The sequence below is a fragment of the Aphelocoma coerulescens genome, chromosome 5 (assembly GCF_041296385.1).
Source record: "Aphelocoma coerulescens isolate FSJ_1873_10779 chromosome 5, UR_Acoe_1.0, whole genome shotgun sequence".
In the NCBI taxonomy this organism is placed as follows: Eukaryota; Metazoa; Chordata; class Aves; order Passeriformes; family Corvidae; genus Aphelocoma; species Aphelocoma coerulescens.
Genome location: NC_091019.1, coordinates 17,814,500 through 17,837,249, shown reverse-complemented (window position 1 = coordinate 17,837,249; position 22,750 = coordinate 17,814,500). Strand labels below are relative to the sequence as shown.

Sequence of the window (22,750 nt, the reverse complement as noted above, 5' to 3'; positions counted from 1 at the left end):
GTTGGTAGCTTTGCTCTGTTCACACTTAGTGGGCTGTATTTTAATACTGAGAGGGACAGATTCCATTGCTCTTATTCATGTTGAGTTGCAGTCAGTGGAACTAATTGTTGAATAAGGTATGCTCAGCATGAGGATGGGTGATGGAATCTAGCCCAGATGGAAATATCTTTTAAACTCCTGCTGTATTAGAGAGCAGCAATCTCAACACAGGCAAATCTAGCATGTTGCTAAAAGTGCTTTGAGCCATTCCTATGGCACATTATTTTTATGGTTGAATACAGGGTTGTTTTACAGTGGTTGTGTCTCCCCTCCCAAAGTTCAGCCACATTCACAGAAAAGATTGGGAAAGCATCTGCATTGTAATTTTCTGTCCCATGTTACAACACCAACAGAAGGTAGGTGGGCTTTGCAGAAATTGCTACTTAACTGCAGCTGTATCAGAGTTTACTAAAAATGTTTCGTTGTGCAGTGCTTTTATAGTAATGCAGTTTTCTGGCATTTATTTTTACTGTGTGGCATACTCTTCCATCATGCACAACCTCTTAGATGTAGAAAAATACTGGTGCAGTTTAGTATACATATGCAAAATCTCTTGGAGAAGAATACCAGCATGCCTGGGTGGTGAATTGAGGAATACAGTGGAGATGCAAAGATAGAACTGAATTTATTTTCAAGCAAAACAGGAGTATCAGCTAAAGTATTACATGAAAGTGTGAGGCAATCTTTCAATGAATCAAACCCCAACTGCATAAAAGATGTATATAATGACAAAAAACCCCCTAACTGCAGGCTGCTGATCTAGCCAGTTGCTCCTCTTAGGTGACCTTGCGAGCCAGGGTACAGAATGGGGCACTCTGGTAGGAGACTAATGAGAGGAATTTGGACACCTCTGGACTATAACCAAGCTGGCTAACACTGCCCTAATTGAAAGGCAAAACTAATGAGTGGCCACTCTCTCTGATGCAATTCTAGTTAAGTGTGCTGTTTTTTCACTAGCATCTCATGCCCCTACTTGGGACCAAAAAAGGAATACAAGAAGTAGCAGGAGTGCCACAGTAATACCTTTATTGAGCTAGCTGAGATAGGGATCTGTATCATAATTAAAGCAATCATCCTACGCTAAGTCTGGACAAAGTCCTAGAGCTACTCTCTTCAGTGACACTTGAAAAATACACCGTAGAACCTCTGAAGTTCTCATCTAATGAGAACTCCTAATTTCTCTCATCTGCTTTCTGAGGGTGAAAAAAGCCAACTAGGCAATAACTGTAGAGAAATTGGCACGTTTTCTTATTCCCACTGTTGAGGAAATGTTTGCATCCTTCATCCTGAAGAAGTATACCAGAAGTAGCTGATCAGTAAATGCATTAGACTACTTATTTAAATTGCTACTGTGATAGAAATAAGACAAGAAAACGTTGTTTTCAAACCAGTCTTTTCAAAAATAAGTTCATTATGTTACTATACTTGTTAGTAATTTAAAATACCTAATAGTAATATAAAATATTCAGTAATATAAAACTAAATATTTGGATTTTCTGCCATATAAAAGTTTCCTTGCACTAAAGGTGCAGTGGTTTCTTTTTTATTTGTTTTAATAAAAATTATATATATTCTTAAAATAATTTGCACCAACTAATCCTGTTAATGATTTAAGACAGAAAAGAAGCTTGAGAGCTTTTGGCTTCTAGGAAGAATTGCATAGATAAATGTGACAATCTAGCTAGCAACCTTGCTATCATTTAAACCAAATAGTGGTGTGGGCTAGATTTTGAGCTGTGACTCAGCAGAGGGTGTGGGGATGGGTGTAAAGCAGGAGGAGTGACAGAGCATTGTGTCTCCTCAGTTCTGGTCCCAGCTCCACCCTCGGGACAGGTCTGCCTGAGGAGCTGCCCCGTAGCTGCAGCAGCCTCAGCATTAAAGGCCCTCCCTGCCCTGCTTCAGCTTTGCTCCTGTGCCATCGTTACACTGTGGCAGCAGCGTAGTGCAGTGTATGGTTGCATATATCGGCCCTATGCCATTTCTGTGCTGGGAGCATTCTCTCTGGGGTCGCTTCAGACCTTCTGCAGCTCCTGTGCACTGCTGGAGAGGCGGGCAGGGGCTGCAGTGATCACTAGACTCTGGCTCTATGCTGGTCCTGAACTCTTTCTGTAACCGGTCCATAAAGTAATCCCCAAGACTACTTCTGCCATCCTGCGAACAGTCAAGCCTGCGAGCATTGGTCAGCAGATCTCCCATCAGCTTGATCTTCCAGATTTTGGGCCCAATAAATTGTTTCTTGATAGTGCTTGCGCTATGAGGGTCTGAATTTTCAACACTCAGGGCATAAAGCTCTTCAAAATATCGTAGCAGAGTTTTCCATTGTACCATTGCTAGTTCCAGGGCCTTCATCAGACCGACTGCATAATCACAGTTTGGCTTCTGAAAACAAAGACAGAATTGTATTTATTCACAAGAACAGCTCATGTATCTGCATTCATCAATGGATTCCTGCAACTTAACCTGGTGCTCTAAACAAGCTGTCCTAGGATTTTGCAACAAGTGGCAGAATCCAAGCACTTCTTTAAGGAATAGATTTACATAGCAGCAGCTATGCCTGAGGAGGGTTCTTACACCAGGAATCATAGAATGGTTGGGGTTGGAAGGGACCTTAAAATCAACCAACCCAACCCTCTGCCATCTTCCACTAGACCAGGCTGATCAAAGGCCCATCCAACCTGGCCTTGAGCATTCCCAGGAATGGGGCATCCTCTACTACTCTGGGCAGTTTTTTCTAGTGTCTCACCACCCTCACAGTAAAGAGGGTCTTCCTAATATCTAGTCTTAATCTGCCCTCTTTCAGTTAAGAATTGTTATCCCTCATCTTAACACTGCATTCCTTGATAAAGAGTCCCTCTCCCTCTTTGCCATAGGCCCCCTTTGAGTACTGGAAGTCCTAAGCTCTTCCTTGATGCAAACTGAGTGTTAAGAAAGATTTTTCACAATAGCCTTTTTACTTTCTACAGCTTAACAACTGCTATGATGGACCAAAGAAGAGCCTTCTGTATTAACTAACTTGGTAGAGGAGAATGAGCCCCCTGGTTTTAAACCAGTGGGGTGGGTTATTTTTTTCCTGAAAACTTTGAGTTATTCCTTTGTACCTGTGCAAGCCCAAGTTAGATCTTAGTTCAAATTCTGTCATGAGCTGTACTTTAGGAAATCAACTACTGCCCCAAGCTGGGTGGTTCTCCTTCCTTACCACTCTTCATAGGTTGCTAATCATGTCTAAGCTTCTACTTAGGTTCAGTGTGAAGGAAACAAGTGTGCTGTTTCAGCACAATTTAAGGAATCATAATCCATTACAGTATACTGGAAACAGCAGTGTCTAGCTGAGTAAAAGAAAAGGGGAACACTCTCCATATTCTTTTGGGCTGGAAAGCCACCCTGTAGAGTTAGAACTGTGTCTGACAGTTTCTAGACATCACAATCAAGAACAAAACCATGTACATTAATATTACAGGTAAATTATATCTGGAAATCTAATAGTGGGTGAATGCAGAGATCTGAAGTACCAACAGTATAATTCAGTAAGTTAAACAGATCACAGCTGCTTGAAAACTTCTTGACTACTACCCACCTGGATGGTTTTAGAGCAGTAATGGCCTCCTCTTTCTTGCTGATACTTCATCAATGCCTCTGCAGCTTTTCTCTCTTCCAGAGCTTGATGCAGGAAGAACTTTGAAATATTTGGTAGAGCCACATGTGACTGATCAAAATATTCACCCTAAGAACACAAAACAGGAGTGTTAAGATTTGCCAGAGATGGGACTCACTTGCAGCAGAATGTGGCTTTAACAGAACTTGGGAGATCCTTCCAATGGAAGGTGTTTTGTTCACAAAGTATAATTACTTTGGAGACCTTGATCTAATTTCTACAATAAATGAAGTAAGTAGTTATGATATGAAATGAAGAATCTCTATACTTCTACTAGAACTCCTCCTGTCCTTTAATATTGGTCAGGCAACTGTAGTACTGATGTTATTCTTGCAGTAGCAGTTAAGAGATCTTCAGAATATTTTATTTATGAGTGGTTAGCCCTGTGTGTGTTTTGTAAAGGGTTTTTGTTTTGTTTTTTAAGCAGAATCCCAGCACAGAGAACACAAAATTTATCCCTGCAGGCCTGCATTCCAGTCAAAAGTTAGCTTTCAAAGGTATGAGAAAGATGAGGCAAATACCAAAAAGAGAACAAGTACAACTTTGCATCTATTTATCTGCTTTATTATGGACAATGGTAGTCCAAAATAATGGATACTGCTACTGAACTATACACCTTCAATATGTAGGTCATGCCTGGGAAGGCATGTCAGGAAGAACATCAATCTTTTGGAGCAAGTCCAGAGGAGTTATCAGAGGGAAGAAGCACCTCTCCTATGAGTAAAGGCTGAGAGAATTGGGTTTGTTCAGCCTGGCAAAGAGAAGGCTCTGAGGTGACGTAATTGTGGCCTTCCAGTAGCTGAAGGGAGCCTACAAGAAAGATGGAGAGGGACTTCTTATAAGAGCATGCAGTGACAGGACAAGGGGAATGGCTTCAAACTGAAAGAGCAGGTTTACATTAGGTATTTGGAAAAAAGTCTTTACTGTGAGGGTGGTGAGACACCGTAACAGGTTGCCCAGAGAAGCTGTGGATGCCTAGTCCTGGAAGTGTTCAAAGCCAGGCTGACTGGAGCTCTGAGCAACCTGGGCCTGGGAAAGGTGTCCCTGCATGTGGCAGGGGGTTTGGAACCTGATGATCTTTAAGGCCCTTTCCAACCCAGGCCATTCTATAATTTCAGAAGTATTACAACCCTAAATCCCCTGCAGGCCTTGTTCTGTTCTGTATGGGAAAGTAACAACTTACACCACTGCCATATTTAACCACGCTAACAGATCTAACTAGCTCTTACATTTAGAGTATTTTATCCATGCTATGGCTGTCCCATAAAGAGAATGCATTAGATACAGGGAGCAAAGGAGAGCCAGCAGGTTACACTGGTTTGAACACTGGCTCTGCACAGCTCTGATGCCAAGGAGAATGAGAGGCAGCAGCTGGGACTATGCCAAGAACCAAACTGAGGGAGCTACAGCATCCTGATCTGCTGCTGCCCTGAATATGTGTGTGCAACACAGCACAGCTTCTGCACCACAGTACACATGACTGCATATCGAGCTGCTGGCTTGCAGCCTGCCTAGGAGGGGCAAGCAACAACTCCGTGCATTTCCTAAGTTCTTCTGCTTCTGATTGTCTTCCCTGCTTTCCTCTATTACCCTGCTTAAATGGGAAATACTTTCACTTCAGCTATGTTGCTCTGTTTAGAAAGAAAATGAAGCAATGATAAACACTGAACACAAGTTTATGTTTTTCTCTTCTATTTTTAGGGCCATCTTGGATACCCCAAACCTCTTACACACACGTGCATACATGTGACCATAAACCACTGAAGAGAGAGAACATACTAGAATGTTTTATTAAGAACATTCACTGCAGTATTTGCAGAATCCTTTTCCTCAAGTCATTCATTCCTGTTTCTGTTGACAGGACAGCCAAGATTCAGTGTTTTATAACCAGTTCCTCAGTGCAAGCGTGTGGCATGACTTCAAGTGGAACCCAAATTAACACATCTGCTTAACTGTAAAGGTAAATCTTTTATGTCAATCATTCACTATTTAAGATGTTCACATTTTTAGGTTTGATTTATCCACAGTCACTTTCTAATTGAGCTTTCTCCATCCCATCCAGCTGCCAATTGCTACAATTTTTTTAATCCACAGGTTTAACAGGTAGAGAGGTTTTATTGCATACTTAAATTTTTATTGAACTTATACTTGACTCCAAATTCAGTTGAAGGCTCTTGGGGATATACTGAATATAGTTTGTGTTGCTTCCCAGTGGATGCTTGGCATCAGAAGGTATGGCACTGATAATTTTGATTTTTTTATTTTAATGTCTCTGTTAAGTTATATGTTTGCCTTGATGCTTGATATGTAGCCAGATGCAATTTTGGCATGAATTTTACATGGTATCAGTGATACCTTTTATAATTTCTTGTCCAAAGTTCATGCCGGTGGAGCAAGAAACCCTACGCCATCCGCAACGTTCACAGACTATAATTAACCACACACAACTATTCTACAAAGTTTGGGGGAAAACCCACTCAAGCGTTATACTCCAAAGCTGTTAGCATTCCCTGTTCCTGTCCATCCTCCGCAGGCAAAAGCTCCTCTGTGAGCTATCCAAAACACGCGAGCCCTCGTTTCATGGCCCGCGCGTTCCGGGCCTCCCTCGTTGTTTCCGTGGCCGCGCGGGCGCAGGGGCCGCGGCGCGGCTCTGGCAGGAGCGCTGCCGCCGGAGGCTCGGGGAGCCCGGAGAGCCCCCAGGCCCCCTGCGTCAGGGCACAGGCGCCGCTCTGCCGTCTAAACCCGCCTCAGCCGGGCCCCCGCACCTCCTCCCCCCGCCGCCGCTGGCTGCCAGTGCGGGCCGAGGGGGGACACACGCAGCCCTCCCGTGCCCGTCCCGCCGCCTTACCAGCGCCTGCAGGCAGTAGTGCAGCTCCAGCTGGGCGCCGGTGACGCCGCAGAGCGCCTCCTCCACGGCGGCCGGGAAGCCGTGGCGGACGCGGCTGGCGGGCAGCGGGCGGTGCGCGGGGCAGGCGGGCAGCGTCACCCGGGGCCGCTTGGAGCGCGGCTCGGCCATGGCCGGCGCCGCCATGGGGCCACCGCGCCGCCGCCGCGCCGCCTGATATAGCCGGGCACCTGGGACACACCTTGCGCGCCGCGCCGCCCGCCCTCCGAGGGAGGAGGAGGATGTGGGTGCGGGTGCGGGGGGGCCGGCGGGGGCCGCCGTGGCGTGCGTGGCCCTGGGCAGGCGCGGCGGGAGCGCGGACAGCTCCGGCCATCCCGGAGAACCGGCGCGGTGCCGGAGCCCGCGGGTGCCGGCCCGGCCCGGCCCGGCCCGTCCCGTCTGGGAGCATCCTAAATAGCGAATGATTGACATAAAAGATCTATCTTAACAGTTAAGTAGATATGTTAACTTGGGCTCCACTTGAAGTCATGCCACACGCTTGCACTGAGGAACCGGTTATAAAACTCTGAATCTTGACTATGGGTGACTTGAGGAAAAGGATTCTGCAGTGAATGTTCTTAATAAAACATTCTAGTATGTACTTTCTCTTCAGTGGTTTATGATTGCACATGTGTACGTGTGTCAGAGGTTTGGGGTATCCAAGATGGCCCTAAAAATAGAAGAGGAAAACGTAAACTCCTGTGTTTAACATTTTTCTTTCTAAACAGAGCAACATAGCTGAAGTGAAAGTATTTCCCGTTTAAGCAGGGTAATAGAGGAAAGCAGGGAAGACAATCAGAAGCAGAAGAACTTAGGAAATGCACGGAGTTGTTGCTTGCCCCTCCTAGGCAGGCTGCAAGCCAGCAGCTCGATAGCAGTTATGTGTACTGTGGTGCAGAAGCTGTGCTGTGTTGCACACACATGTTCAGGGCAGCAGCAGATCAGGATGCTGTAGCTCCCTCAGTTTGGTTCTTGGCATAGTCCCAGCTGCTGCCTCTCATTCTCCTTGACATCAGAGCTGTGCAGAGCCAGTGTTCAAACCAGTGTAACCTGCTGGCTCTCCATTGCTCCCTGTGTCTAATGCATTCTCTTTATGGGACAGCCATACCATGGATAAAACTCTTCTAATGTAAGAGCTGGGCCGAGGCTGGAGTGGCTGATGAGAACACAGAGGCAATCGTGGGGAGGGAGTGAACTCTCAAGAGTCTTGGGAATTTTGCAGTGTGTGTATATGTCTTGGCTACAGGGTAAATTCTTCAGGTTTTTTGGTTTAGTGCTAAAAATGTTGGTGCTGAACTGGTCCTGCCTATGCTGGTTAAATCATCTTCAGTATTTTAGTAACCAGTAAACCTTGGCTTGTACAGTAAGTTCAAAATACATGTTACTGACTTTTTCAACTGCTTTATCGTATGGATGGAGCTTGGCATTTCTTGAGCGTTTCTTTACCGTTAATGAATTCAAACCAGTGGAGCAGAAATATGGGTAATCCCAACGCCCTTCGAAATCAATAATTTTCTGTTCAGTGACTTTGTTTATTAAGCTCAATGTTATGTGCTGTTTTGTGGAATATTCTTCTAGCAGTTCACTCCCCCACAAACCCAGGGTGCTAAGGGCAGAATTGTTTTCCATTGCCTGTTTTAATTGTTATTGGATCTGACTACCTAGAGCAGAGCATGCATCATCTGGGAGTAGTCATGTAGAGATGTGAGAACATTGCTCATGAGAAGCTTAAATAATTCTTGTTCAGTGCCTCCATCTCATATTCTATTCAGCCCTCTTTGCTGTAATTATCAATTTTTTAGTTCTGATTCTTCATGTTGAAGTTAAATTAGAAGTTTCGCTTAAAAAAAATCAAACAGCATTTAAGCATTTGGGTAAATTTTCATTTGAGTTAAGTATAACTGTAATGTTTGCAAGGCTAAAGTAAGTACTTAAATTCATTAAATGTCAATATATTGGCAAGACATTTGAGCAACATATGATCTTATTCCAAAGTTCTCAGTAAGCATCCTCTTCTTCACTGTAGCACTAGGGACTTTTGCTAGGAAGATGTACCTCCATCAGCTACCTTTTAGCTCCTTCCATTCCAACTGTCCTTCTTTTGGCCTGTGAAATAGTTGCTGGTGTTTTATTATTCCAGAATAATTCCTTGACTGCCTCAGAGAAGGAGGAGCAAGTGTGGTGTCTGGGTGTGTGTACGCATTGACATCCCAACCTAGATAAATACTTGATGACCTCCTTTCTTTGGCAGTCTGAATAACTTGAAGCGTGAAATAGCAATAGAAAGCAAATTAGCCAGTGTCCCCATGGAAAAGTTTGTAGTTTTATTTTGTTAACTGGGCATTCATTATGATAATTTCTGAGCATACCAGATCATAGAGGCTTGTATCTGCATTAGTGAACTTCGGAAAACAATATTAAGATATTCCATTTCAGTGATGGACAGCTAAGAGACAAGGGCAGTTCTTAAGGCCATCTGTGATGCATGGAGCTGATCTGAAAACTGACTCTAAAATTCTTTAATCTCCATATGTTCCTTTTATGAGAACACGATTCAATTTATTTTGCTTTGTGCTTCATAGAAATAAAGGAAATATATGTCATTTGTACTGTCACCAGATGTATTGTGGAGAAGTTCTGTTACAAAGTGGTGGGATTCTTGCTACGTAGGATGAGGTGATGTCACATGCTGGTTTTATCTGGACTGGGAAAGTATCATTGCTCCATAAGATTGTGATCTCAAGAAATGCAGTATCCTGGGGAGCAAGCACGTTGTTCAGTTTCTAAGTTACAACTTTTCAGCACAGAATCGCAGAATATTCTGAGCTGGAAGGGGCCAACAGAGATCATCAAAGTCCAGCTTGGCAGCTGCCTGCTATCAGGTAGGGTTGCTTTTAAGATGGCTTGCTTTTTCCCTCACCTGCCCTAACCTGAAGGGAAAGTCTTGGTGTCTCTCTCCCAAATTGTATTCTGCAGAGAAGTGTAGGTTGTTGCAGAAAGGGTTGGTGACATCTGTAAACAGGGTTGGTGACAGACAAATGCCTTGATGAAAGGTATCTTTTCATTTTCATGATTTGGCATGATTTTGGTACAACGCACTTTAAAGTGTGTTGAAAGTGTATGGCGGAGTGGGAAGCCAAACAACCACAGTGTGGTATACAAAAGTGCAATTAAAATTCCGTCCAAATAAGCTCTCTTGCACATAAACCCATACCTTCCCTACTCCTCCCCACTCCTTTTCCTATTTATTCTTTGGCAGAGTGCAGTAGAAAGGACTGTTTGGGTCGGTGGGCTTTAGCAATCCTCTCAAAATATCCTTTCTATTGAGCTTACTTTGCAAACATTTAGTTGTACCTGACCATTTTCTACTCTGATTCTCTCATTTAAAGCTAGACTCTTCAGGCTGCATTTTGTAGTCTGCAGTTGATATTGTTTATTCTTTCACCACAGGTAGTAAGAGTTGTGGCTGTTGCTTCTCTTCAGCTACCATCTGTTTGCTTCTTTCTAGCTGTGATGGATTTTTCATGTGCTTTGCAAATAGTCCATCTAATGCTGCCAGACTTTTCTCTCATTCAGTGCCAATCAATAGCTAGGACGAAAACAGAGGGCTGTGTGAGGAAGAAGTAATAAGCAAATAAATGTACGGTATGTATGCCTGTGAATTGGCCTACTTCATTCATCATTTTGTTTTGCAATTAAGTGAAACCAAAGCTCTCTGGCAGGAAATTTGGAATGATTCATACGAACACCCGTGAATTTGTGATTGCTTTTGTTGGACTTGAAGCCCCTTAACCCATTTTTCTTATGCTTTTCTAGTCTCAACAGGTGCTTCATCTCACTATTTTATCCAGTCCCACTCTTTTTTACTTCCTTTATCCACGGAGGAATAGCCAGCAAGACTTCGGAGTTGTTTTGTTGCCTTTTTGCACTGTATGACTCATACAGTTAAAAAAGAACCCTGAAATTCGGGATGTTACTACTTAAGTAAGCATAGCAAAATAACCTCTTTTAACTGACTTTCTGTAAAAGTGGTCATCAGCAAAACATGAGATTGCCCTGGGGAGGCAACAGTGTTGTGACAATCCTGTGAGGTAGACATTCTGGAAAATGCTTTTGTCTCTCTGTCACTGTGCTGGTTTGGCCAAATTTAGAAATACATCCTCTGAGAGAAGGCAGGTTACAAACCACCCCTCCCCCCACCAGGTTCAGGAAAAAAACCTTTTTCCTCGAAGGAAAGTGAAAGAGATAAAAACTATTATTTAACAAACACACAGAAAAAAAATCTACTAAAGCTAAATAATGAAACCTCTCGCTGTAGAGAGAAAACCTGGGAAATTTTCAGAGTCTTTCCGTAGATCTCTCTCCCCCCTCCTTGGAGGTGGGACGAGGTGGTGGGCCCACCTCCAGGGCCAAGGCCTCGGTGGAAAGTCCTCCCGAGGTATTCTGATGTTGGAACAGTCCAGCAGAGGAAAAAAAAAGGAAAAAACAAAGTCCCAGGAAAACAAAAGTTCAACTCTCCATCTCTTTCTGGAGAAAATAGAAAGCCGAAAAGCTGGCTGCAAAGCAGCAAGCCAGGTGCTTCCTTCCGCTCTCGCTCTGCTGCTGCAGCTGAACACAGAGAGCCGTCTCTATCTCTGTGTGACCTTGAACAAGCTGCAAACTGCTTTGAAGAAGTTTTGTTCAGTTTTTCCTCCCCCCTCTCAGGCTCAGTTTAAAGCCATAGAAAGGCACAAAATTAATTTCTGGGCATAGAACAGCAATATGGGATACACATCATAAAGTCACCCCAAGACAGTCACTGAGCAACTGGGAAGGTCCAGTTTGCTGTAGTGCTCTGAAATCAGCATGTTTTGGTGATACAAGAGAAGGATTTCTCAAAAACAAAGCCTAGTCCCTTTGAAATGAGTCTTGTTGGTGTCAAACAGAGCAGACAGAAGGCTGTATTTTGGGTTTATAGGTACTGAAAATTACTATACTGTGCCAGATCGATACATATTTTGCCTGTATTCCATTTAATAAAATGAGGTACCATAATGAAGTCCTGTTTGAAAAATACTTGGATTAACTTCTAATTTTGCAAGTAATTTTTAAGTGCCTCTTTTTGGCTCTTGCCTCAAATTCTCCAAGCCTTAGTTTTCATGTGCTTTCCTTTTCTAAAGTCCCAAAGCTCTTCTTCCTGTCACTGGTATTTTTGTGCTTGCCAGACATCCATTACTGCAGCGTTTGAAGCCAGATGAGATGTTTGAGGTTGTTCCCATCACTGGAAACAGCCATGTCTTTTTTGCCTCCATTGAGTTTTCCCATGTTGCATCAGTAGCTTGATAAAGTTGCGACACTTTTTGCTTCTGTTGTAACTTTTATCTCAGGCAGTTTGTTTCCATAGGCTTCCTTGGCACAAGTCTGCATGGCACAGATACTGAGAAGCTGGCTCATTGCCTCTCTTCTTTCGCAATGAAGTTCTTCCTTAAGGAACTTTCCGAATGCTGGATAACATAAAACATTGTGATATATATAGAATTCTTTGAAATTTTACTGATTGAAATCTGTCCTTCAAACAGAATGTGCCCACAGGCCACAGGCATATCTCTGCCGTGTCTAAAGCTAACATAGGAGACAAACTTGTAAGAGTTTCTGAAATAAAAGCAAAGCTTATCTTTAACCTTGTGTCACAGAACATGTATAGGAGGATTTTCTAATCTGTGCTATTTTCTTCTCTGCCGTGTTTAAATTAGATTATCTGTAATTAATGCTTGCTTCCACCATGGGACTCTTCCAGGAGCAGAGTTTGGAGACAGACAGCGTCCACTGCTTCTCAGCTGGGAGCTGCCCAGGGGCTTTGGTGTACAGGTGTACATCCTGCCCGTGTACCACCAGCCCTCACCCTCCTGCTGGTCCCCAGGGCCCCCTCCCTTCTCCTCTCTCTCCCTGTGGGCTCTTTCCCACTGCTGCACATCCACAGTAATCAGGCGGACTCGTCCTCTTCCTTTGCTCCGCTCTCCCTCCTTTAGACCCCAGGAAAAGCTCTGTGCCAACAGCAGGTTTGGGATCCATGTGTAGCTCTGCAGTCAAGCCAACAAGATGTAAGTGCATCTCAAGTTCATTGACAGACTCTTGCTGTGACTGTTGTCCTGCCCCAGCCTGGTTTGCATTTGACATCTTCAGCTTTCCTGCAGCATCTCAAGTGCAGCTGCACGTGGCCGTGTTTGTGTGACTGCCTACATGTGTGGGGCTGTAGGTCAAACTGAGCTGTGGCCACTACTTAACTCGTGTCTAGAAACTGTATGTTACTATTTTTTCTTAAGCACTTACCACTCTCTCTGCAATTTCAAATGCTGACAAATCACCTATACTGAGTTGTTCTGCCGTTGTCTTTTCTCCTTGTATTTACAGAATCATTACATGTCCTGACTCAGCTTACCAGCTCACCCGTGTCTGTAGGAGCCCAGGCTCTGACAGCACTCGGCTGGGATTGGGCAGAGGCAGCAGGGAGAGCTGGAGCCCGGGGGCAGTCTGTGCTCCCAGCCTGGTGGCTGCAGAGGACTGGCAGCCTGGCTCAGTAAGCTCCAGCCTGGCCAGCAACATTGGCCCTTCTAGCTCCATTTCTGCTGTTATAAATACGCTTGAGTTTTAAGTGGATTATTCAAGTGCTACTGACTGATACTACCCCTTTGATTTTTCTAAAGAGGCTGTGCTTAGGAGTAAGTTTGTATAAACTGGTTGGGTTCATCTGCCTCTGAGATTTTGCAATTGTTATTTCAGGTCACATTTAAAAAAGCATAGGCCAGCAAATGTAAGGCTCATCCATGTAATCTATCTGTGGTATATCGTAAGTGCAGTCAGTAATTGCAGGTGGAAGCCACTGAGCCTCAGCACTGGATAAAATTTAAGGGGATTCTGTGGAATTTCTGAAAACATGAGGCTTGCCCCAGGCAATGTGTTGCATAAGGGAGTTGTGCAATTCCAAACTGCCTAAAGTCTGTCATAATTTGTATATTTTGTGTACTTGCCTTTCTATTCTACTTGCCTTTCCACAGCTGTGGGTTAGAATCTGTACTTACTTTTGAACAAATGAGAACATAACACTTGATGTGTTGAAAAAGGCAGAGCCTTTTCTTATGTGTGTGCAGCCTGTGCTATCTGAAATTGGTAATCAGGTAATGCCTTCCAGGCAGTGTAAACCTCAGTACTCTGTGCTCTGTGTCCCTTGAGGGGACATCAGACCTACCTCTTTGAGGTAAGCATGAGCAGGTGCACTTTGTACATACTCAGAATATCTGGGCCAGCAGAAGTAAACTGTAGGCAAGGCATGAAGATCCAGAAACCATGGCCTCAACACCATTTATTGTCTTGCTGCTGTGTGCTACTGATAGTCAATGCTCATAGAATCCCTGCTAGTACCAGGAGCACCCAGTTCTGAAGTACAGGTACTTCTGGGAGTTAATTGGCTTGCCTGATGCCGTTTGCTACTTGGCTTGAGAGAGAGGAAATTAAAGCCACAGTTGTGGTAAGAGGAGTATGAAATGTTTGCAGGTGAAGAGGAAATGATTCTAAATGTTTTGGCTTTTGTAGGCAACAAAAAATAATCAATGAATCCTTTTCACAATTTTTGTAAAAGAATCCTTTCAAAGTTTAAGTGAAACTGCTTGAGAAAACATGAGAAAATGTTTTTTCTTTGAAATTTTAATGTGAACATTCATCAGCTAAATATTTGTTTTAAATTTGTATTAAGATGGAGTCTGCAGTGGTGAATCAGACAAAGCAGAAGTGGATAGTTTCACTCAAACATCATGGACCTTAAAGGCAGTGCTAAATTCCAATGAAGTAACTCCTCTTCTAGTTCCAGTCACAAATGATGCTTTAGTGCTGCTTTCTGGTCAAAGCACCTCTTTTAGATCATCTTCACTGTGTAAGTGTTGTGATTGCCTGGGGTATCTCTTTCCCTATTACCTTCTGCCTAATTCCATTTTAATGGCTTTAAATACATTTTAAAAATCTTACTACGATAGGTGTTAGATTGTAGTAAGTTTGTGGCAGTATGTCCCAGGCAGAGTCTTCTCTGCCAATTTGCAAAGGTCAAACAATATTTTTTTCAATTCCAGTGTCTTTATGCAGAGCACTTGTTGAATTGAGCATTCTCCTGATTTCACTGGAATTATAAGGTAGAACTCAGAGTATGTTTGGCTCCTATCACTTAAAGCAGTCAGCACTATTATTTAGTAATTTTGGGAAGTTATTTATTCTGATGTTTAGGACACAGTGGCATTACCCACAGTGATGCAGTGAAATGCTTTACTTTGTGATTTTTAAACCACTCCAGTTGCTATCTTTTTTTTTTTTTAGAATTTAGAAATTACTGGGCTGAGTACTTACAAATTTCACAGAACATTTTGTTCTCTGATTTAAATCCTGCATACCAAGTGCCTGCCTGGGGCAAAGAAAAAAAGTTAGCTTTGATACTCCAAAACTGGTTGAATAAATCCTGTGCAGCTGGCCTGCGTGAAATGTGCCCAGTGACAGCAAGCGGCAGCGAGGATTCAGAGGGATCGCGAGAGCTCTGTGCTGTCAGATGTTACAGTGTTTTATTGCTTTGACTGGGCAGGGCAGGAATGTGTAGGTATCTCTACTGCTCAGTATAAGGGTGCAAAGTGGTTCCCTTGGGCATGTATGTGGACAAAATTGCTGCACAAGTGGGCAGTGTTGCCTTCTGCATATGGTTGTACATGCTCTGGTGGTTTCCAACTTTGGAACTGTGGTTAAAGCCTCAAAGGGAATGTGTGAGTCTGCAGCAGCTGAGAATACATTTCCAGCACTGGAGGTTCCCGTGTGGTTGAATGTCTGTCCCATCCTTGGTGAGGAATTGTCTAACCTGTACTGTGGTGTTCATCAAGGGAAATTCTTGGAGACTTATTTAACTGGCCAAGCCAACACAGTACAGGATACACTTGTCTGTACTTGTGGAGGAGATGTCAGGAACTGTTATGGATTGGAGACTGTTTTTTCTGCCTGTGCTGTTCTCACTGCCAGCTCTGTTCATCCAACTGTCTCTTATCACTTTGCTTCTCTTTGTAATATAATCCAGCTGAGGCATGGTCCCAAGGGAAAAGTGACTTAAATCAGAATCTTGGAAAGTCAAGAATTAAAAGATGCATAATTCAGGAAAATAAATTTTGGAATACAAAGTTATGAAGTCTCTGACTGGTTCACATGAGCAACTTGCAGCAAGGTCATGTTTTCCTCTGATAGTGCATCAACAGGAATTTAGAAATCTTGCTTTTACTCAGGCTGTGTGAGCAGAGTGATTTTGACCATGCTCTGCAGTGCCATCTCTGTGAATCCAGCTCATTCTCAGGCTCCAGAGAGCTTCCAGATTCTCTAGGAAGAAGCACAAGAGACCAGATTTACAGAACTGGCCTCTGGAGCTCAGAATGGCAGGACTCAGAAAAGAAGAAAACATAGAGGCTTTCGTTAATACAGGTGTTTATCAGAAGTGCACTAAGAGGGATTTTAAAAAGAGATTCACATGTATTGGATGGTAAACAAATTTCCAGCAAAATGAGGTGCGAATAAAACTTTCCTTGGAGACAGTTTGGCCAGTAGTTGTTTCTGTCAGGATTTTTTTTTGCTCTTCCTGTGCCATTTGTAGGGGTCATACATTGAAATGATGCTCTGGCCTACAGGGACCACTGTCTTGAGCCAAGTGCATGGCAATTCTTAGGATGCCTGTGCTGCAAGACTTCTCTTAATGGACCTTGATGGGGTTTGGTTTGATTTGTTCCAGAATGGGATCGCCCTTGTTCCTGTTGCCGCATGCTCATGATCCAGAGCCCCAGGACTCGAGCAGGACTGAGGGATTGCATGGTAAGATTTCTACCTGCATGCAGGAGGATGGTGAAATCTGGGATGTGTAGCTTGTGACTTTCAACTGTTCGGTTTGAAGCAAGGGACAGGAAAGTTTCTTTTTCTTTCCTGATGGAAGATCAATGCAGAGCAATGAGAGGAGGTGAAAAATCCTTAGGAAAACTAAAACCAGAAAAGAAGCAGCACTGAGAATGGGCCAAATCTTTTGGTTGTGTATGTGAGCATTACTCATACAAATTCAACAGGGTACATGCTTTAACTGAGCATGTACCAGCTGAGGACTTGGCCCATAATGTCCTTTATAAAGCTCTGATTCCTCCCCAAATAGTTTTTCCCTCCCTCTTCAAAGGGCACCTGTTGTTGGTGGAGTTGGTGATGATACTGGATTAGTGCACATGTGGTCAGCCTGCTTGGCCTCGGCCCTTTGGACCCAAAATGAACTCCAGCTGCTGTTGCCCAGAGCAGGTGCTTCATCCAGCCCGAGCAGCTGTTTGAATGTACACTGTCATGGCCAAGAGGAGGGGGGAGGTCCCCTGGAGTACCCAGAGGAATGACTGATCAGCAGGAAGGAAACGGGAAGTGTGCCATGGAGACCTGGTTTTTATACCCAGCAGACAAAAGTTGTTCTAGCATTTTCTTGTGGAAATCGGGAACAGTGGCTGTCACTCTGGATCCACTGAGCCTGCCCAGTAACATGATGGATTATGGTTCTTAAAAAGAGGCTGAGGGACCACTAAAGACCAGCAGGGCTGGTTGTAGTCATTGGTTTAAAGCTCCAGTGAGTGGCTTGGCAAAAGTGAGATTGAGCATAGAACAGAGCACAGGCTAATGGCCTGCTACATGTGACAGCTTGGGCTTCACACACTGCTAGAGAGAGGAAAACAAAAGCAGAGATAATCTGGGGTAGGAAGCAGCTACAGGGATTATTGCCAGGGAAATGGAGGCAGAAGAGATGACCTGGGGATATGTGGAGATGGTTGGGAGTTTGAGGTCAGAGGTTGAGGAGGGGGCACAGATAGCTTGTGTCAGAGATAAAGGAGCAGCAACCCAGGGTTAGAGTGCCAGGGACAGGACAAAGAGGCAGGTTTTGTGGAGTAAGGGAATCACAGCCTTCAAAGGGGTGAGGGCAGCTTAGAGTAAGGGCAACCCAGACCTGCAGCAAGACATAGTAGTGGGAGGTGTCTTGCAGAGCAGGGAGTCTCACAGGATAAGCTGTCCAAAGTCATTTCCATCACTGGCATCACAAACAGCTCCTTCCAAGTCCCCTCCAGCATTCCTTCAACTTACTCCCCTTCAACTATTGTCACTGACCTGGCAGTGGTTCTTGTGCAGTCCTGCACTCTCTGATTATTCCCATGCTGTTAGCAACAGTGCTCCTGGCCTCTCTTTCCAGGAGCAGCACTCTCTGGATGTGTCTGCATATGTCACTGTCAGCATTAACACTGAATTTAATGTGACTCCTCAGGGTCCCGTCCTCTTACCTTTATTCATTGAAGTTACCAGAGTCCTTCCAGTTTCTCTGATAGCCCCACTTTGTGTCCCTGTCCTGTGCGTGGTTTTTGTCAATCCCATCAGCCAGACTTTGCATTCTGTGTATCTTTGTATTTCTGTGTATCTTTATATTCTCTGATAGCTCAACCAGGTTTCCACTGAACCTCCATAAGGAGAGGTAAATGCTAAGCAAGAATACTTCCTTGTACAGCTATAAAAGGATTATTCGGGCCAGATTTCATTACAGCATGGCTTAAGAGCAGGAGAAAACATGAATATTGGAGGCTTCTCTTTGTCAGGAAATGGGATTTCCGCAGGTGCTCAGTTGTGAATGCTCTGCATGCTTCTAAGGCTTGGCACATGGCATTGCTGAATCCTGATTCAGGATGCAAGAATGTCTCATGACCCTTGCCATGAAAACTGGTGTCTGGCCATGTTTGGAAATCAGCCGTCAATGATGACAGTAGATGAGTATGGGTGAAATGAGCAGCTTGGCTTCAACACTAAGCAAGACTTGTTAAATGTTGTAAATACAGATGTCCAATTCATATTTTGAATAATGAATATTATGAACTTTCCTGTAGCAAGTGGTAAGAAGCTGGATCATCTTTCTTCATCTGCTCACTGCCTTCACAGAATTTGCAAGTGTGACAAAGTATTTCATCCCTTTGCAGGATTAGGTAAGATTGGTAACCATAATTCATGTACAGAATTGCACAGAAGTAGTCTAGGCAGCCAAATGTATTGATTTAAGATCACCTATATGGTGGCAGGGAAATTGCTGGTTTATTTGTTTCTTGTATTGGTCGGGTTATGCAGCTGACTTCAGTTATTTATTCTTTTGGATGACAAACTGTGGCTGCACAGGCCTGTACAATTTCTGTTCCAGTGTAACTCTTCCATCAGGTATTCCTGCTCTTTGGTTTGCTTCTGTGTAGAAATAAAGGAATTGGAAAAATAGCACCAGAAGCTCTACATGAATGACATTCTCAAGGCTGTTAAGGAAATAGATGTGTTAGAAGTAGGGTGTTTCTGTGCTCATTCTCTTCTCACATCCCTTGGACAAGTTGCATGTGGAAAGAAATACCACACATGACTGTTACAAATGTGTGATGTAGCTCTGTGCCAGGGGAGACATCCTCTGACGTGCTCCCATGGATGTATCAGCAGTAGTTCTGTGCTGTCTCCTTAGCTGCCTGATAGCATGGCTGGGTGATACCCACACCCACTGATCAAGTGGCAGCTGCTGCCCTGCCTCCTTCCTCTGCACTTGTCTTCCTCAGCTTCCTTGCACTCAAGATGAATGAAAGTGCAGATTTTCAAATCTTGGTGGTGTAGTAAATTCTTGCTAAAAACCAAACCAAATGCAATTTTCAGAGTGGCCCTGTATTTAAGTGTGGCAGCACATTTAATTTGGAATTCCAGAGGTTTTTAACCACCTACATGTGGACAGGAATCTTTTGAAGCACCTGCCTTTTGCTGATTAAAATGCAATTAGGTACCAAGGATTTTAACCGTTCCTAAAGGATGTGTGGCAATGTCCAGTGTCCTGTCCGGTGAGGAACAACAGAGTGAAACAGTTTGGGTGTGGTAGATCATAATTTACTAACTGCTGGATTAAGACTAAGGAAATAAAGAGCTCGTTAGCAGGCCTCCACGTTTAGGGGATCTGGAGAGCAAAGAGATTTAATTTGTACGAGGCCCATGTTACGCTGTGCAGGAATTCCCAGTTCAGGGTCAAAAATGCTGAGAGTGCCCTTTCACCAGAGAGCCGACAATTAGCTTGCTGCCAGTAGGAAAAACAGCCTTTAAGTGGTGAGTGAACTGAGTGTCAGGAATGGACCTGGAGAGAGGGCAGCACACAGTCAGAGCGAGTGACATTCTTCACACCTGCTGTGGGGCATAACAGTAGCTGGCTGCCTCAGCCCGTGGCGCTACAAGCAGAGCATTGTGCTGTGACACAGCCTGGACAGCGATTGAATTACACACCGATTAGGTCTTCGGCTTCTCCCTGTCACTGTGGACAATGGAGAATCAGAGAAGTGGACATGAGAGCTTTAGCAGGCCTTGTGCTCTCCAGCAGAGGAGGATTAGTTTGTAAATGGTAAATTGTGTTGGGGCCAAGAGTCGTAAAACTGAACTCTTGCCCTGCTGCTGCCTCAAAGGCACAGGATCTGCAGAAAAGCCCTTCTCCCCCCTTCTGCTAAATGCTGTGATCAGGGGAGGGGTGGGCATATGGAATCTGCTCCTCCTTTCCTCTGCCAAAGAAGGAAGAAGAAACTGGTATATTTGTACAAATTTTGCTCCTCACTGTCTCTTTCTATCTATTCTAAGGAAGGGCATGGAATTAAATTAATCAGTCTTCTGCCATTTCCACAGGGATGCGGATTTGCCTCTCACCGAGGTGCTGCTGGCTAGTTCACTGCCTGCTCGAGGGTGTCTCTAAGACTGATTTAATCTGAAGCATGCACTTCCTCAGGAGGTCTGCAGCACGGCTGGAGGAGTGCAAACACTGCATCCCTTCCCTCCTGTTACCTGCTTCCACATGACTACAGTGCCTGTGCTGTGCTCTCAGCTCCCTCACCCTGAAATGTTCCTTGTGATGGTTTGCACTGAGCTGCTTTGGAGCAGGCTTTGCTTTTGGCGGCAGTATCCCTTGTTGCCATGTCATTCCCAAAGAAGATGGCTTTATCCTTGCCTTTATTCCACTGGGACTAGCTGCTCTTCACACAGGAACCAAAAGTGGCAAATCTCCCAAAACTTTTTTTAATTTTCAATTGAAGCTCCACATCATGTGAACTTCTTGGGATTTTTTGAGAGGTAAAGACTTTTGTTTTCCTTTTTCTTTTTTTTTAGAAAAAACATCAAATAAAAACCTGAAGACAAAAAAACAACAAAACCAAAACTTACAGAAAAAAAAAAATCAAAACCCACACATTGAACCCAAGCTGGAGAATCAACTGCATTGTGTGACTGATAGAGTCCATGGGAGTACAAAGCATTCTCAGTCTGGTCTTGCACATCTATTCCCTATACCTATAAATAGCTTTTAGACATGAACATAAACATGGAGATGGGCAGGGCTAGTTTGCCATGCAAGCATTTATCTGGGGGCCCCATCCTATTTTCTAGAACTAAAGATTTCACTGTGATAAGGTGGACATTTTAAAGCATTGGTGGAGATAGGGGGTTGTAACTGCACTTAAACTGAGGTTGGATTAGGCATTCTCATATCTTGGAGTCTGCCAGTAAATAGCAAAGTATACAAGCAATGGAAATATGTCCTTCTTAACCTGTAAAAAGAAAAGGACAGTTTTGAAAATCCATCAATCTTTCATATCACCTTAAGGCATATTGATCCTGAATCATCACAGGGAAATTCAACAGGGATGCTCTTGTTAGTGATCTAAGAATATAAATGTGGTTGAATACATGGAAAACTGTATCTTGTTCCAGTTGTCTTTATTACTGCAATAAATAATACCAACTCTCTATTCCTACAGACTTTATCTCATCTCTTTATAGTATTGGCGTTTATTTTGTTTTGAGCTGAGAAACAGTGCATACCTAGATACTGTAAGGTTGTAAGAAGTTTTATGAACATACCATTTAAAAGGGATTGTTTCTGCTGTGGTTACTAGTTTGAACTGAGAAAAGATACTCATATTTCATATTCCTGAAAGAAAAAGCAGATTTGCTGTAATACAGCAGTTCTGAGTAATCTGCTCATAAACAATCCATTCCAGAAAACTCCCAAATCTCTTCCACTTATTTTCTCTAATAGGTGGCAAATCCTCAATACCTCTGAAAAATGCTCACAAGTCTGCAGGCCATGAAGGCTTTGCTTTGGTTTAGTTTTTGTAAAGCTTGGTAAAAAAATATGAATGAGAGAAATTCAGCTGTTGTTTACCATAGTACTGATAACTGAGAGTTCATTTTCAAAACTGGAAAATAAGAGCGAGTCTAAGTAGTCACTGTTGGTTTTGCTGCTATGGAGTATTTCAGAGGTAAGTTTTAAAGGGAAAAAAAGGAAAAACAGTCATTTATGAGTGCTGATACAGGAATGACAGAGGTTAATACCAGTGACATCATGTTGGAACTGTATAGCATTTTGTTAATGGTTATTAATGCCCTGCTGCTGGGAGACAGACAGTGCCAGCTGCCATTAGTGTGGTGCCTCTGCGGGTGTGCCTGGGCCTCTGCTCGGGAAGGAGAGGGCCCTGAGGAGGGCTCAACTCTGCTCCCTCCACTGGAACAGGAGGAGAGGAGACACTGAGAGAAGGCAGTTGCAGTGCCTTGCTCAGAACAGGGCTTGGAGAGTGAAGCTGGAGCAGCAGACACCTGCAGAGCCACATCCAGGAGGTACTGGGGACTGCTGTTCAATTCAGATCTCCAGGACTAAACTCAAGATACACATCCTTTGGAAGAAAACAGCAAGAGATTCAGACAAACATGCATGGAAATTATGCCAGTAAGCCTGGGGAAGAAGCCTAAGTTCATGTAAGAGAACTCAGAGCTTTGTACATCAGTGGAAAGGCGTCAGAAATGCTATAGACTGAAGGAGAAAAGCCCTTGAGAGGAAGGGAAGGGAACTTTGTAATGGCAGAATGATGATTGATATAGAACAATTAATTAGCTTTGACTACATCATATTCATTGTACATCTAGATTTGTGAGTTTAGCTGCCTCACTTGGGGCTGGCTATCACTTTGTGTAATACCTTTGAATTTCATCCACCATAAGGGAATGAAACAGATACAGAAAAGTGCAATATGTCAGTGTAGCATATCAAATTGAGAAAGGCATTTTTAGCAGTCTGTACTGAA

The 22,750-nt window shown here is 43.7% G+C and overlaps 1 protein-coding gene and 1 long non-coding RNA gene across 2 annotated transcripts; one reads left to right on the top strand and one right to left on the bottom strand.

Moving 5' to 3' along the window:
* Window positions 1–645: 645 nt before the first annotated feature.
* On the bottom strand, window positions 646–6,749 carry LOC138111317 (ferritin light chain-like). The gene is made up of 3 exons (XM_069016877.1): window positions 6,540–6,749; window positions 3,614–3,760; window positions 646–2,418 (listed from the first exon to the last, which is right to left on the bottom strand). The coding sequence occupies exons 1-3, from the start codon at window positions 6,720–6,722 to the stop codon at window positions 1,915–1,917; spliced, it is 834 nt and encodes a 277-aa protein (XP_068872978.1). The 5' UTR covers window positions 6,723–6,749; the 3' UTR covers window positions 646–1,914.
* Window positions 3,769–21,400, top strand: LOC138111318 (uncharacterized). The gene is made up of 5 exons (XR_011151330.1): window positions 3,769–3,922; window positions 5,553–5,651; window positions 16,354–16,433; window positions 18,509–18,604; window positions 20,304–21,400. It is a non-coding gene; the product is annotated as an uncharacterized lncRNA (long non-coding RNA).
* The last annotated feature ends 1,350 nt before the right edge of the window (window positions 21,401–22,750 follow it).

Coding starts and splice junctions, on each gene's coding strand:
- LOC138111317 (XM_069016877.1), bottom strand. CDS start 6,722: ATGGCGGCGCCGGCCATGGCCGAGCCGCGCTCCAAGCGGCCCCGGGTG. Junction 3,761..6,539: donor ACTACTGCCTGCAGGCGCTG/GTAAGGCGGCGG, acceptor TTGTGTTCTTAG/GGTGAATATTTTGATCAGTC. Junction 2,419..3,613: donor ACTGCTCTAAAACCATCCAG/GTGGGTAGTAGT, acceptor CTTTGTTTTCAG/AAGCCAAACTGTGATTATGC.